This window comes from Lytechinus pictus, chromosome 14, assembly GCF_037042905.1.
Source record: "Lytechinus pictus isolate F3 Inbred chromosome 14, Lp3.0, whole genome shotgun sequence".
NCBI classification, from domain to species: Eukaryota; Metazoa; Echinodermata; class Echinoidea; order Temnopleuroida; family Toxopneustidae; genus Lytechinus; species Lytechinus pictus.
The window spans coordinates 12,934,114-12,949,110 of NC_087258.1; the positions used below are offsets into that span (position 1 = coordinate 12,934,114).

The 14,997-nt window shown below is 36.1% G+C and overlaps 1 protein-coding gene across 2 annotated transcripts in view; it reads right to left on the minus strand.

Moving 5' to 3' along the window:
- Positions 1–14,997, minus strand: part of LOC129276612 (DNA-directed RNA polymerase, mitochondrial-like) — a 32,057-nt gene that overhangs the window by 16,791 nt on the left and 269 nt on the right. Inside the window, exons 1-12 of one of the 2 annotated variants that reach the window (XM_064109316.1) lie at positions 14,453–14,822; positions 11,913–12,041; positions 10,063–11,264; positions 9,067–9,165; positions 6,646–6,746; positions 5,934–6,171; positions 5,357–5,497; positions 3,406–3,499; positions 2,832–3,037; positions 2,132–2,257; positions 766–807; positions 114–190 (exon numbers count right to left, since the gene is read on the minus strand). In XM_064109316.1, the coding sequence (XP_063965386.1) occupies positions 114–190; positions 766–807; positions 2,132–2,257; positions 2,832–3,037; positions 3,406–3,499; positions 5,357–5,497; positions 5,934–6,171; positions 6,646–6,746; positions 9,067–9,165; positions 10,063–11,264; positions 11,913–12,041; positions 14,453–14,645 (2,648 nt within the window). In that variant the 5' untranslated portion in view covers positions 14,646–14,822. Of the gene's footprint in view, positions 1–113; positions 191–765; positions 808–2,131; positions 2,258–2,831; positions 3,038–3,405; positions 3,500–5,356; positions 5,498–5,933; positions 6,172–6,645; positions 6,747–9,066; positions 9,166–10,062; positions 11,265–11,912; positions 12,042–14,452; positions 14,823–14,997 lie in introns of those variants that run through there. The other variant, XM_064109317.1, reaches the window with a different exon arrangement.

The window sequence follows — 14,997 nt, forward strand, 5'->3', positions numbered from 1 at the left end:
GACAATTTTTGGGAGTAGCAAGGCAGTTATAGTGGGCAATTTACTTTCATCCCATCGGGAAAATGCAAACCCCGATTTACAGAGAATTTGCATATGACAACTTTATGACTTACTTTTCAGGTTTGTTGTTGTTCATGTTTGCATCTATCTTGATTTCTCTCAGCATCATGTCCGCTAGTAATGTACCAATCTGTAAAAAAAATTGTGATTTCATAACAGCGGAGTGCAGGGAAAAAAAAATGTTGTGACAAAATCAAAAGGGTAAGGTAAGGTCCCTGTAGGTCAGAAAGCCCTAAAACATCTTATTGCTGATTTTAGTAGATTGTAAAATGTGAATAATGAATTTATAATAGGACAGCAGCCTTACAGAAAGTTATCTACAAAATAATCAAGGAATTAGCCAAACGGTAATTCCATAAACTATGTACGTCCATCCCTCCTATATCTGAGACCTTCATGATTAAATTGTCTCTGTTTTCTAGATTGTTTGGAAAGCTGCAATGGTCGCAAACTATAATAGCCTATAATCTAGGCAAAGGCTGCAACTTTGGTCTTTGCTTTTTCGAGTCTGATACTGTTATGTGAAATGTCAGCAATATGTCTGATGCGGAAAAATTACAAGGCATGACTAACCATCCACCGCCTACACACTCTGGTCTTGCATTAGTTCTTGTTTTCTATTATCAAATAGGATTCAGTGTGGGGTTGTTTTCTTTATGAAAAACTGCCACTGGACATTGTTGATAACAAGAAAACATTACTTACCCCAATCAACATTCCTGTTGGCCATACCTTGGCTTGAAAACCCTGTTGGCATGATAAAACAAAAAAGTCAGATAGAAATGGAGCTACTTGAAAGTAAAACTAATGTAGATGTGACAAGCAATGATTTGATAATAAAAATAATAATATTCCAATTTTATATAGCGCGTCACAACAACATCTTTAAGCCCTTTACAGATGTATCATTACCCCAGTTGTTAGATTCTGGTTTGCCCACATATGATAGATCGATTTCAAAATTCACCCTTGCAATTTCACTAAATTTATAAGTTTATAATTATAAAAACGTAGTAACCTATAATAATGAAAATACATATCTATAAATTTTTCCTTGTTTTCCTGTCAATTTCCAATACTGCTTCCTTTTTTCAAGAACTCAAATCATTTCTCTCTAATCGAATTACAGTGTAACAATGTCGACTTCATAATGTGTTGTATATAATGTGTTATTTTGATTGTTTTATGTATAATGGTATTGTGCAGGGCCCTGGTTGATAACAGTGTCTAAACCACTGAACAGGCTATCCTGGGCAAAGAAGACAAATAAAATAAAATAAATTCTCCACTTTCTGAGGGCATTCCAACAAGAGCTTTCAAACTCAATTGCTAGGCATTCTACACAGGGTTTCACATCCTACCTTGCACCACTTTAACACCTGGGTGGAGAGTAATTGTTTTCATACTGTCAAAGGCCCCATTGCATTACTATTATTGTAACTTTGCAATCCAATGGTAACTACTATGGTAACAATGATCAACACCCAATCAGAATCAAGGATTCCATGCAAGTTACCATTGGGTGGCAAATTTACCATAATGGTAACTTTTATGCAACCGGGCCCAGACACAGTGAGACCCATTGCCTCGATCAGGTTAACAAACACATTTTGGTTAAAAGGTCAAGGACTATCTAGCTAACTACTAAATCAATAAACTAATGAACTATCTAAATAACTAACTAATCAGTAATCAAACTATCAAACATACTAACTTATAATAATAAACCATAATGATGCCATGACTGTGTCAAAATCATTTCATCATTATGTTATATACTATTAAAAAATAGTGACATAATTTTATAAATTGATGACAGTAGGTGTTCCTCATTGAAATTTTTTAAATATTTTATTTGAAATTCAGGATTTTTATTTATAATTCCATCATAATTCAACTAAATATTCCATCAATGATGTCCCAGCGCAGAAAATTTTCTTAATAAACATTTCATTTTCAAAATCATTCACATCTATGTTATGTTTGGTCACATGATTCTCGCTGAAGTAATCACTTGACTATTAAAACACGAATGAATTCATGTGGGAAATAAAATAAAACCAAGCGATACCTGATCTAAAGAAGAACTCCCTAGCATCCTGTCTTCAAGCTCCTGAAAGGACTCCCTAGGCAACTCAAAATTAGTTTCCTGATCGTCTGCAGTGCGTAAGACGTAAGCCTCGTACAGTTCTTTGATCTGCATAAGGGGAGGAAAACAAGAGCTTATACAGTGTATGTTAGTACAGAAATGCACACAGGCAGCTCCATGTAGTACAATTACTACTATTGTGGAGCGTAGTGGCCCAGTGGGTTAGTCTCCAGACTTTGAAACAGAGGATTGTGGGTTTGCATCCCAGCCATGGCATATTTTTCTTCAGCAATAAATGGATTCATATTGTACTGCACTCAACCCAGGTAAGGTAAATGGGTACCCAGCAGGAAAAATTCCTTTCCTGCACCAAGCGCCTTTGGCAGCTGGACCTAAAGCCTGGGTAATGTACAGTGTGGCATTGAATTAGCAACTAGACAACTGGCGCCACATAAAAGCTATATATCATTGACAGAATATCCACTGATGCATGGCTCCATTTTATTCGATTTGCTTTGTTTTTCAGTTTTCACTGGAATTTAATATAGTTTGTAAATTTTGACCTGGAAAATTGGGTTATCTGTGAATTTCAGTCAATTCTGTGCACTTCCCCAATTCTGTGATTTTTTTTGTTTACTTTATAATAATTTTTTTTTTAAATTCAATCCTAATCCAAATCTACCTGTTGAGCATTGCCCTGCTTCAGCTTAGCTCGAATGCTGTACTTCCTATGGAGCTTAGTACTCAGATCACGTGCCAGGGAAATAGTCATACTGCCCTCTGTTGTTGACGATAAGTTAGACAACGACTGCAGCATGAGGTCAACGTATTCATCCGGCTGGAGTAAGATCAGGAACGGGTAGTAGCAGATGGACGAAAAGTTGGGGCCTATGGAGTAAAGGTCATATAGGCACAAACATTCTTACTTTTGTAACATTTCACTTTGTGACAACATGAAATAAATGAACAAACATTCATGACGATCATCACAATTACTTTTTTTAAGAAAAAAAGAATCGCAAGCGCAACCAAACTATGCGATACTCATTATACACAATGTAAACAAAAAATAATCTGTGCTCTAAGCAGCTGGAAACCAAATTTCTTTGTATGCGTACATTGACCAATAAAAGAATCTTGAATTAAAAGATAGGATAAAAGGAGCAGGATAGATGTAGAATTATATGGGCACAGTAAAGGAGAAAGACACTCTTGAATTTTTTAAAAACTTGGTTAACATGTGTACAACTACTCACTTTTAAATTTGAAATATTGACGTGTTTTCTCATTTTCCAATGCTCTTTTGAGAGATCTTCTCCACTGAGCACGATGTTGATCAAGAAGTTTTCTCTGTAAAGAAAGGGGAAGTTTGCATCAAATCACCATAAAGCAAACATACTTCATTTTTTATCATTTTGTAGTGACAGTTTACGCAAAAACAAAACATTGAATTTACATGTAAGACATTCAAAATGCATTTGCAAACAGGTCAACAGCCATTACATTCCTATCTATGCGATAATCATTCCACATAAATCTATGGTAGGCGGTCCTAAAGCTACGCGGCTCCTAAAGCTTTGCACCACTCATCGCACATGCGCACTTTGTGTGTGGAACTGTGACCAACGATTCCTATTCAATTTTTCTACAGAGGCTGCAATAAATGCATAGAAAACCTACAAGTGTTTGGAAAATTTAGAATTATATTAACTTTACTTTCATATTTTCCTATAATAATATGAACATATTTTAGAAACTGAGGCACAGAAAAAATATTTCTTCGCATGATTAATCGAGTGCGTAACTTTTGGACCCCTCCTACATCGGGTGGCAAAATTAAGAGGTGTTAGGAAACACGGCGGGATTTTTGTTTTAATGAGTTTTGTGATATTTTCTTCTTGGTCAATGATCTTCAGAATATTTATCACAAATTAGGGTAAGACAATCCGTTCAAATATTAAAATTGTCAGTTTTTATCATTTGCAAACAAAGTGCGTAGCTTTAGGCCCCCCCCCTATCATACATCTGCTTCTTCCTATCCCTACATCCAGAAAATGGGCTGGAAGCAATTCTTTCATTCTCTTGCTCCCCAATTGGAACAAATTCCCACCAGCTCCCCAAAATATTATTTCGCTTGACTTCTTCATATTGCATCTGAAAACACACCTTTTTACTCATTTGATGCCACAAACAGAGCTTTGTATCCTCTAGAAAAAGAACTAGACAAATCCAATCATTATCAAAGGGAAAGTTCTCCCTGAAGAAAAGTTTGTTGTAAAAATAGCAGAAAAAAATAATTAAAGATATTGATGAAGGTTTGAGAAAAAAATCCATTAAAGATGAACAAAGTTATTAAAATTTTAAGTTTTGGACTTGTGATGTCATAAACGAGCAGTTGCCCCATATGTTATGTGATATAAAATGCATAAATTTCAAATTTTTGATGATTCGTGAAGAGTTATTTTTGTTTTATTTTTAGGAACGGGTGTGAAATGATATACTAAAAGTACAGTAAAAACTATTTTCAATTTTCTGAGAAAATGACATTTCATTGATTTTTTGCCATACGATATGTACGAAAGCTGCTCACATACTCGTATGACGTCACAAATCAAATAATTAAAGTTCTAATAACTTTTTTATTCTTTGATGGATTTTTTCAAATCTTCAGAAATTTTTCTAAATTATTTTTTTTACTAGTTTTACAATAAACGTTTTGTCAGGGTGAACTTCCCCTTTAAGATGTGGAATATAAAACAAAAGTAGCTAATTTTTTTTTTTTTTTTTGAGGGGGGGGGATGCAGGAGGGGGCAGAGGGAAGGAGTTCAGGGCCCTGTCTTACAATGAGTTACGATTGATCCAATCAATCATAACTCTATGGAAATCCATCAGTGTCATAATTTTTCCTACAGGAAATTTGCAAAATTTCTTTTGTAAACAAAGGAGAACACACCAAATTGTCAAGAAATCAATGAATTTATGGATATACATTCATATCTAGAAAATCTTTTGAACAAACATGCATTTTATATGTTGACTTTGCTGGCTTTCCATAGTTGCGATTGATCGGATCAATCGCAACTCTTTGTAAGACGGGCCCCTGGGATATATGAAGACTGACATGGATTATTGAAAAGGATTGAGAACCTCTCTATGAGCTCCAGTTTGTTTTTCATGTTAGGAATTTCAACCCATATCCCATCATACCCTGTGAGCCGTGACTGCATCAGGTGCATCAGTCTCTTCTACCGATGTCACTGTGACGGTCTCAGCAAGCTCCATGTCCCATTGCTGGCAAATCTTATGTTCTAGGTCTTCTCTACTCATCAACTCCAGTAACGGTGAACCCTAGAGATTTAAGCAAGGAATGGAAGAACCATTTGAACTTTTTTATCATAGAACTTACAAATTGCTGAATTCCAGAGACAAATTGACACTTATGTCAGTGATTTCATAAAACAATTTTGTTGTGATAGTAGTGGTTAGTTCAATGTAATAAAGTCTTCACCAGGCCCAGAGTACAATTTCAATGAAATTTACCATCACAAGTTGTGCATGTACATTTTTACTTAACGTTGTTATAAAAAATACGTACTTAGAGATGAATAAATGATTTTATTTGTATTCTATATGACCTAAATATATCTTTTATAGATATTCATTGCTTCTGCATAGGGTACGGTGGTATGGTTATCTAATCATACAGTACTATTATGGATACAGAGGACAAAAGAAAGCATTAAAGCACGGAAGACAGCCTAAAGATAGAAACAGATTTCTTCACCTTCTCTGATGCCGACCCTCCATCATACAGATCTTCTACAATGTTCGTAGTACATTGAGCCCTGATTCCTGGACCAGGCGGCTCAAAGGACGGTAGCAATCTCTGGACTAATTTGATCACAAGATGGCGCCCTTCACCACTGTACGATCCAAAGGACAAGACATCTTCCAACGTTATATCATCCTTATCCATCTGCTCCAGGCCTTTCTGAAGAATTTTCAGATCTGGTTCCTCACATCTGGTTTTAGTATTAGGGCAAAAACGAATACTATATACTTATCACGTTTTGGGGTGACATTTAGTGGAGAGTTTACAAGATAAACTCTTGACATTTGATGCTTATGTTTAGCAGATATATTTTGTTATTTTGGTATAAATCCACATTGTTTTTTTTAGTCTTTTAATATGCAATCACTTATTTTTGTAATGTGTTCAGAGGGCACTTTTAAAGAACAAAACAATTACTATGAAAGGTGGTTATACATTCAAATTCAGTTTTTCATGAGGAATCATGGGATGATACAGTGTTCATTATATTTTGGTAATCCTAGAATGTTAGAAAGTGTAATTTCCATTAGTCTTTATCAGAACTTTAGACAGGCTTTTAAATTGTAAGATAGACTTGACAGATAACAATTTTGCTTTTAGCTTTCTATTTTCACCAGCATTAACAACAGAGAGTGTGTAAAGTTGTGGATAGCAATGTACATACCTGGCTAAGCATTCCAGTGAAGCTGCATACGTTTGTCTATCAGATGTCACATTCTTGGATACCATTCTGGCCAAGAGATGGCGCACTTCATCCCATTTACCCTGTTAATTAGAAGAAATAAATTAGATTCAATTGACAACATAAGAAGATTACAGATATTATATGTAAAAACTAAAAAGCATTAAATGAAAATACAGAAAGAGGAAGATATTTTTTGTCAATTATAAAAAAGAAGAAGAGGCTTTAAATCATCTCAGATACAACATCTTTATTTCGCACAAAAATAAGAACAAGTGGAACGCCTCTGGCAGTCTCGCCTGCATTACGCGATTTAATATAGCAGCAGTGCTAACTTTGAAAACTACTATAGAATAATCATTCACAAAAACACCATTCATATATTAAATGACATAATACCACGTTCATTGACCATAAATGACATTTGAACGGTGACTTAAGACTTGTCAACTACACCCATGTCCACATTTCAATCACTCTATCAATAAACTTTCAAAGTTATGATGGCAATTCAACAATTACCCCAACATGGCCTAAGTTTATTGACCTTAACTGACCTTTGACCTTGGTTTTGTGACCTGAAACTCACAGGGGATGTTCAGTGACACTTGATTACTCTTATATCCCAAGTTTTATGAACTAGATCCATAAACTTTCAGAGTTAGGTTGGTAATTCAACAAATACCCCCAACACGGCCAAAGTTCATTGACCTTTAATGACCTTTGACCATGGTCATGTGACCTGAAACTCGTACAGGATGTTCAGTGATACTTGATTACTCTTATGTCCAAGTTTTATGAACCAGATCCATAAACTTTCAGTTAGGATGGAAATTTAACAAATACCCCCAACATGGCCAAAGTTCATTGACCTTTAATGACCATTGACCATGGTCATGTGACCTGAAACTCGCACAGGATATTTAGTGGTACTTGATTAAACTAATGTCCAAGTTTCATGAACTAGATCCATAAATTTTCAAAGTTATGATGTTAATTCAAAAAATACCCCCAACTTGGCCAAAGTTCATTGACCCTAAATGACCTTTGACCTTGGTCATGTGACCTGAAACTCAGGCAGGATGTTCACTCATACTTGATTAACCTTATGACCAAGTTTCATGAACTAGATCCATAAATTTTCAAAGTTATGATAGTAATTCAACAAATACCCCCAACTTGACCAAAGTTCATTGACCCTAAATGACCTTTGACCTTGGTCACGTGACCTGAAACTCGAGCAGGATGTTCACTAATACTTGATTAACCTTATGCCCAAGTTTCATGAACTAGGTCCATATACTTTCTAAGTTATGATGTCATTTCAAAAACTTAACCTTCGGTTAAGATTTTGAAAATAATTCCCCAACATGGTCTAAGTTCATTGACCCTAAATGACCTTTGACCTTGGTTATGTGACCTGAAACTCAGGCAGGATGTTCAGTAATACTTGATTAACCTTATGTCCAAGTTTCATAAACTAGGTCCATATACTTTTTAAGTTATGATGTCATTTCAAAAACTTAACCTTAGGTTAAGATTTGATGTTGACGCCGCCGCCGCCGTCGCCGTCGGAAAAGCGGCGCCTATAGTCTCGCTCTGCTATGCAGGCGAGACAAAAATTATGGGAGGTGATGATGATAATCATAAATAAATAAATAATATAGGATTTGTATGGCACACATATCCACCTTGCTAGGAGCTCAAGGCGCTCCTATATTACCCCGGCTAAGCTAGTCTACCGATTCTGGTGCGCACAGCTTTTTGAGGAATTACTTCCTGCCGGTACTCATTTACCTCACCTGGGTTGAGTGCAGCACAGTGTGGATAAATTTCTTGCTGAAGGAAAACACGCCATGGCTAGGATTCGAACCCATGACAGACCTGCCAACCTCTGGGAATGAAAAACTGTATTCTGTGATAAAAAAAACTGAATTTTTCCCCAAAAAAGTATATTTCATAATAATATGCTTGATTGCGGCGGTCAAGCTGCATGCAAGCTAAAATGCGCACTGCTCTTGCAAATGAAAAAAAAAAACATTGAAACATGTGTATATCTCACCCTGGTTTTAACAAAATGATTGAAAAAAAAACAAGTTACCTGAAATTACATTGATCTAATAACCATTTGTGTATGTTTTATGAAATAGAGACATATAGAGATGATTTTTCTCAATAAATTATGATTTTGTATTTTGTTAAAAAAAAAAAAAAAAAAAATTAAAGAAAAAACGTACTGCTGTATTTTGGTTGCAAAAACGTACTAAATACGCCTAAAACATACTGGTTGGCAGGTCTGCCATGACCCTCTGTTTAAAAGGCGAGAGTCAGAACCACTAGACCACGACGCACCCATAAGATGATGATGATGATGAAGAAGATAATGATGATAACTAGACTTACCTTCCTAGCCCAAGCTTGTATGAGTGTATTGTAATCATCTACCTGAACTTGGCCATTCAGCTTCTCAAAGGCAAACAACAAAGACTGTGCTGCCTCAATCTGAAAACAAGAAGAAGAAACTTTAAACTCCATTTGATGCGATGTTCATGCTTTACACATTGTACAGCAATTGTTTTATTTTCGAGATAATACTAATAAACAGATAAATACGAAGAAGAAATTTCTAACTCCACTTAATGTGATGTTAATGGTTTTCCACATTATACAGTAATTGTGTTACTTTGAAGATGTGACAGGAATGCAAATAAAGATCGAAAATGGAGTAAAATAGGAAGGGAAAGTGAATAGAAAGGGAAAAGATAAAATAGGGAAGGGGTTGAATGAAGATAAGGGAGAGTAATTCGACACTGAGACACTGAAGAGAATGTATGAGAGGGATGAAGAGGGGACAAGTAAGGAGGGCAGATAAAGAAGTTGAAAGGTGGTAGGGTTCGCGGATGTTATCCTTCCAACCACATTAACCAAGATAGGGGGCACTAGAACAAAGTCATCAAATAGATGATCAAATAGATGCTCTTTCTGGAGAATACATTTTGTTTTCTCAAGCTCAAGATCAACAAAGAAGGGTAAGTGATACATGTGTAACTGCTTTATTCATATAAATAGCAACTTTAATGTATCTAAAAAATAAAACAGACTAGTAGTAGTATTAATCCAGTGCACTGATTCTCACAAGACTGAATACATTTTGTTAGTCTCATATATATACAGATTATATATTTTCTTCTCATTGTAATTTAATCATGAAGAAGACACAGGACTTTGAAATTTTAGTATTTTTGCTACAATGAATACTTGATTGGCAAAAAAGCATAAACTTTCAGAATTACTATATTTTCTTCTAAAATACATTGAAGATTATTGTATAAGTGGGGGAAAAAATTCCTAATACAGAAGATTGATATTATGTTCTTATTGAATCTATGTAGTACTCACATTATCACTGTATACAGATGCTTCCATGTACGGCCTCAGGTAGCTCTCGGCATCCTCAGTGAACTGTTTCCGCCTGACTTTCTTCCAAGTTCCTTTCTTCCTTATTGCACTTTTGTCAATGACCGACTCAATACTTCCAGGACTCTTCCCTGTGACAACATCCAGGAGCTGCATGTCTTGCTCAAAGACATCCTCATTATCCAGATCAAAGGTACGCTGGGAGAGACCACCCATCATCACCTGTGATGTCAGCCTGAGTTCATCTACCCCATCCTCTTTCAAATCATGGTGTTTCTGGCTCAGCACATTGGATGAACTTGCTAATGACTTGGTAGAAGCGAGCAGTTTGTTATCAGTTCCCCTGGCGAGGTTGGAAGGCAATGTACGGAAGGCAAGATTGACATTGTGCAGTTGTTTTGAAGATGGTGTACTGTCGCTGGAAGGAAGTAGCTCAGAAGACTGCTCTGAAGCAAGGGTTGGTGTCATTAAGGGTTCTGGTTTTGAAGACGGAGTGGATTTCTTTGACAATGATGATGACAATGTTGATGATGGTGAAAATGACGATGACAATGGTGACATTGATGATGATGAAGCCTTCAATGTAGGTGTCATCAATGTTGACCTAGAGGCAAGAGTGGACTGCGACTGTTTTGATGACAAAGATTTAAGTTCAGAAGATGCATTTTGTACTGATTGTGATTGCACTGAATCTGGTGTACTAGAATTTCCTCTTTCTTGCACTGACTCCTTTTTTGCAGTCTTAGAAGCACCTTTCACTGATGATTTTGATTTTACTGTTCTTTCATTCTTGCTAGAAGTATTTAATGATTTTGTTTTCTTTGTAGTCCTATCTTTCAAAGGATCATCCTTTTCAACCTTTTTGACAGCCGGCGATCTACTTGCTTTCGTTTTGCTCTTACTTTGATCAGTCTTTGGCTTGGAACCTAATTTAGATTGTTTTGAGGTCAATGTTGTGTTTTTCTTACTAGCTGCACTTATATTTTTAGTCTTGACCTTTGTGGTCACTTTAGTAGTCTTAGTTTTCTTTTTCACTGCATCCTGCTTTGTAGATGTCTTTGTCTTTATTGCACTTTTTGCAGTTTCTTTTGCTACTGCTAGTTTTCTAGAATGCTGCTTTGGCACTGAGAAGATTTTCTCTCCATTGATATGATGTTCCAACTGACTCATTCTCGTCTGTAGGACTGCATCACGAAAGAGACCAAATGAAAAGTGGAGAATGTTAATGAAAAAATGCATTTAGGTAGCCTATAGTTCAGACTTGAGATTAATATCAAGTGATCCTTACAATGTACCTTTTCCCCCTCCTATTGCTTGATAAGTTTAGGATGTTCTCTTATTAATTTTCTTGCATCAGGTAGGCAATAATAGATTGTTTTGAGTTAACCCATATTAAAAACACTATGTGAAATAGTATAATATAATTTTGAAAGAAAAATCAAGAGTTACATAGAAGTTCTATAAAGTCCTGGTTGAACATTGGAAAAACTGGACCCAGAATACAAATGTAATATATATAAAGAATTTGCCCCACAACAAATGAGAAAAAAATTCTCTAAAGTCTCCAAAATTCTTTTGATTACTTTATACATTGCATTATAACTTAGTGCATAAGAAATGATTTTATTTCTACAATTCCGAACAAATGTAGACCTCAAATTGTCAATGCATCAAGAACCATTAACTCTTTTTAATTGTAAATTAATATATTGTGGTTACATTACAATAACTTATGAATTTTTATTCTTGTTTACATTTTTCCATTTTAAGTAGATATGGCAATTATTTTTATTGCAAGATAATCCTGTTGATTTCATATCAAGTCTTCTTACCATTACTAAGATCTGCATGAATCTCTCCTTTAGGTTGGTTCTGTTCACTTATATACTCCACTATTCGTATCGTCTTTGCCTCGCATCTATTCAGGCTGCTTGTTGATATGCAGCGTCTAAAATGAGAATCTAAGGTGAAATAGACATGTCAATTACGTAGGCCTATTATCAAAAATGTAGTAGCTAGAGTTCAAGACCAATTTGGTATATGTAATGGGAATAAGAGCTTGCCAACAAAAGATGATCCACAGCGTGATGATAAAGGGTCTGTCGGAGCAATACACCAGATTTATTGCTGCATGACATTATTAAATACCGTTTCTTCTACATGCAGTAGCAGGGGTGGGCAGTGCTGGGGTATTTGATGGGGTGGGGGTGGTAGACTGAAAAAGTGACAATTCTTTTCTCATACATGACCCAATGGTCACAGACATCTCTTATCATGCTTGTTGGTACTACCCCCCCCCCTTGTCTTCCTCTTTTTTCTCAAGATTCTTTTTCTTTTTGAAATATCCCGGGGGGGGGGGGGGGGACTGTCATCCCTGTAGCGCCACCCCTGCTTCGTAACGAGTCTAATTCTGGAGGAAAATGTCAAACGCTCTTCTGTACAAGAGCACTTAGGCATTTGGTTGTATTTTCTAAGTGAAAAGATATGCTTCAAATTAATCTGCATGCAAGTCAAGAGCAAAACAAAATCTTTTCCATGATTAAAAAAGCAGACATCAGACAAGTGCGCCCATCTGACTTAACATAACAATTTGTGCTTAGGGTTGGAGTCCCTCTTTGAGTTTAAGTTTAATCTTGACTCAAATCAAATGTCAATGATCCAACTTGTCCAAGGCAAGGACAACTTCCAACCCAAAATCCATAATAAAAGTAAAAAAGGTGCTTTCTGCTAAATGAACTAGTTAAATGAAAGAACTTACATGAAACAAATGAACAAAGAATGATGGAAAAGCTTATCAATGAAAAAAAAATTAAATACAAAAATATGGCTCATCAATCATCCCCATCCCGAAAAAAGTCCAACCAAATTCCAAAACAAATACAAAAGCTAGATCTAACATTAGATCTAAACTAACTTCATACTTCCCGTCCCAGTTCCTACTTCAACTTCAAGATAAGGTCATCTCAGGTTTTAAGTTAATTTTAGTTTCAATATCACGTGAAGAAGCTAAAATGTAAAGAATGTGAGAGCTGTCTAAGTTAGTCTCAGTTAGCCAGGAGTCTCCTCCACGGAGCCAGGGATTGCGTCCTATTCATGTGCGTGTACTGCATAAAAAATGAAACTTTCGCCCCCTAGATTTCTACTTTCCTTCTAAAAGATCTTGCCCTAAATCATGTAAATGGGATTCATCATTTCCGACATTTCTACAATATTGATTTCATTTTCAAACAAGAATTCATTAACAAAATGAGAACATGTTATGAAAAACTTGACGCGATGTTAACGTTGCCATCGTGTTCTCTGTTTTTCGCCAAGCTACACGACGCATATCCTCAATATGCGTCTAGCTTGGCGAAAAACAAAGAGAACCAGATGCCGAGATGGCGGCATAAACGGAGTAACTTTTCAATCCAATGACATGGGAGCATGGATACACACTGACACTGTAGTGTTAGAATAAGGCATCACACTTCAGTTCATGACATTGGATTCTAAAGCTAAGCCGCGTAAACAGTAGAGGCGCACGGCCAACATGGGAGACTGTCTCCCATGAGAGATTACCTCCAATAACAGAGACTTTTGTAAAGAATTTGGGTATCCAATTTCAGAGACAGTCTCCGGTTTGGGAGACCAAATTCCTTTGTTCACATTTGCTGCATAAGGATTACCTTGGCGGCAAATAAAAATGTGATAAGCAGATTCTTCATGAAAAATTACCCCTTTTCACCATCTACTTTAAAAATTCACCGTCTACTTTTGTTTTGATAAAATTAAGGATTTTTGTTGTCATCCACACAAAAAACAAATGGGCTTCTGACCTCAGTAAGACAAAATTTTGGGTGGAAAAAATTACACTATTGTTGGTGTTGTTTCTTTTGCAAAGCAAGTCTCTAATATGGGAGATTGTCTCCCATATTGGAGAGTCTCCCATATTGGTCGTGCGCCTAAATAGTATTAGTACTGGTAAACATCGCAGCAAGTTTTCCCCGTCTATTTATATTATTTTTCGCATTTTTAAAATGAATTCTTGTTTAAAAACTAAATCAATATTGTAGAAATGTCTGAAATGAAGTTGAATCACATTTACATGATTCAGGGCGAGATCTGTGCCTTATGTTTTTTAATTTAGAACAATAAATTAAATAGAAGTTAGAAGAAAAGTTGAAATCTCGGACTCGGAGGCGAAACTAGTTTCAGAAATTCAGTTTATTCGCGTACACGCACATGAATGGGACGCAATCCGTGGCTCCATGGTGAGTAAGCACACGTTAGTGAATGATTTTTACTCTCTAGGACTCCTGGCTAGTCTCATTCTGACTCTCACTGAGTCTCGGTCAGGCTCCCACTCCCACGACTGATGGTGATAACCTACCAGAAGCTCGAGGAACACTCCCCCGACGCAGACCGCAGACTATCAACTGGTGACCCGCAGAAACCGAAACGCCGAATGATGAGAACATACATATACACGACGTATTCCTCCCCATAAAGTCATAATTTGGTGCTTTAACATGAAACAAGGGTAGAATATTTCGCCTGGCAATACTGAATCTTAATAAAGACATTTTAAATGGGTTCTAATAGTTTATCAGGCCAATTTTCCACACCATTATTGTCCACATTGCCGGTGTCCGTCAGAGAGATCGACGAAGAGTTACCAAACGATTCCCGTGCATTTTACACACAAAATAGTCCGCATGTTGTTTCACAATCATGAGCTGAGACTGGTACCACAGTTCTGTAATTTATGCTGATACAGTGATATATCCTATAAGCATAAAGTAGGTTCAAGATCTCAATGTTTATTTAGTAAGCCAATTTGGTCATTTAGAATACTCTTATAATTTATATATTATTTTGACAAAATCAAGCACCTAAATTTACTTGTAAAATTAAAAAAGAGTATAAAGATATTAT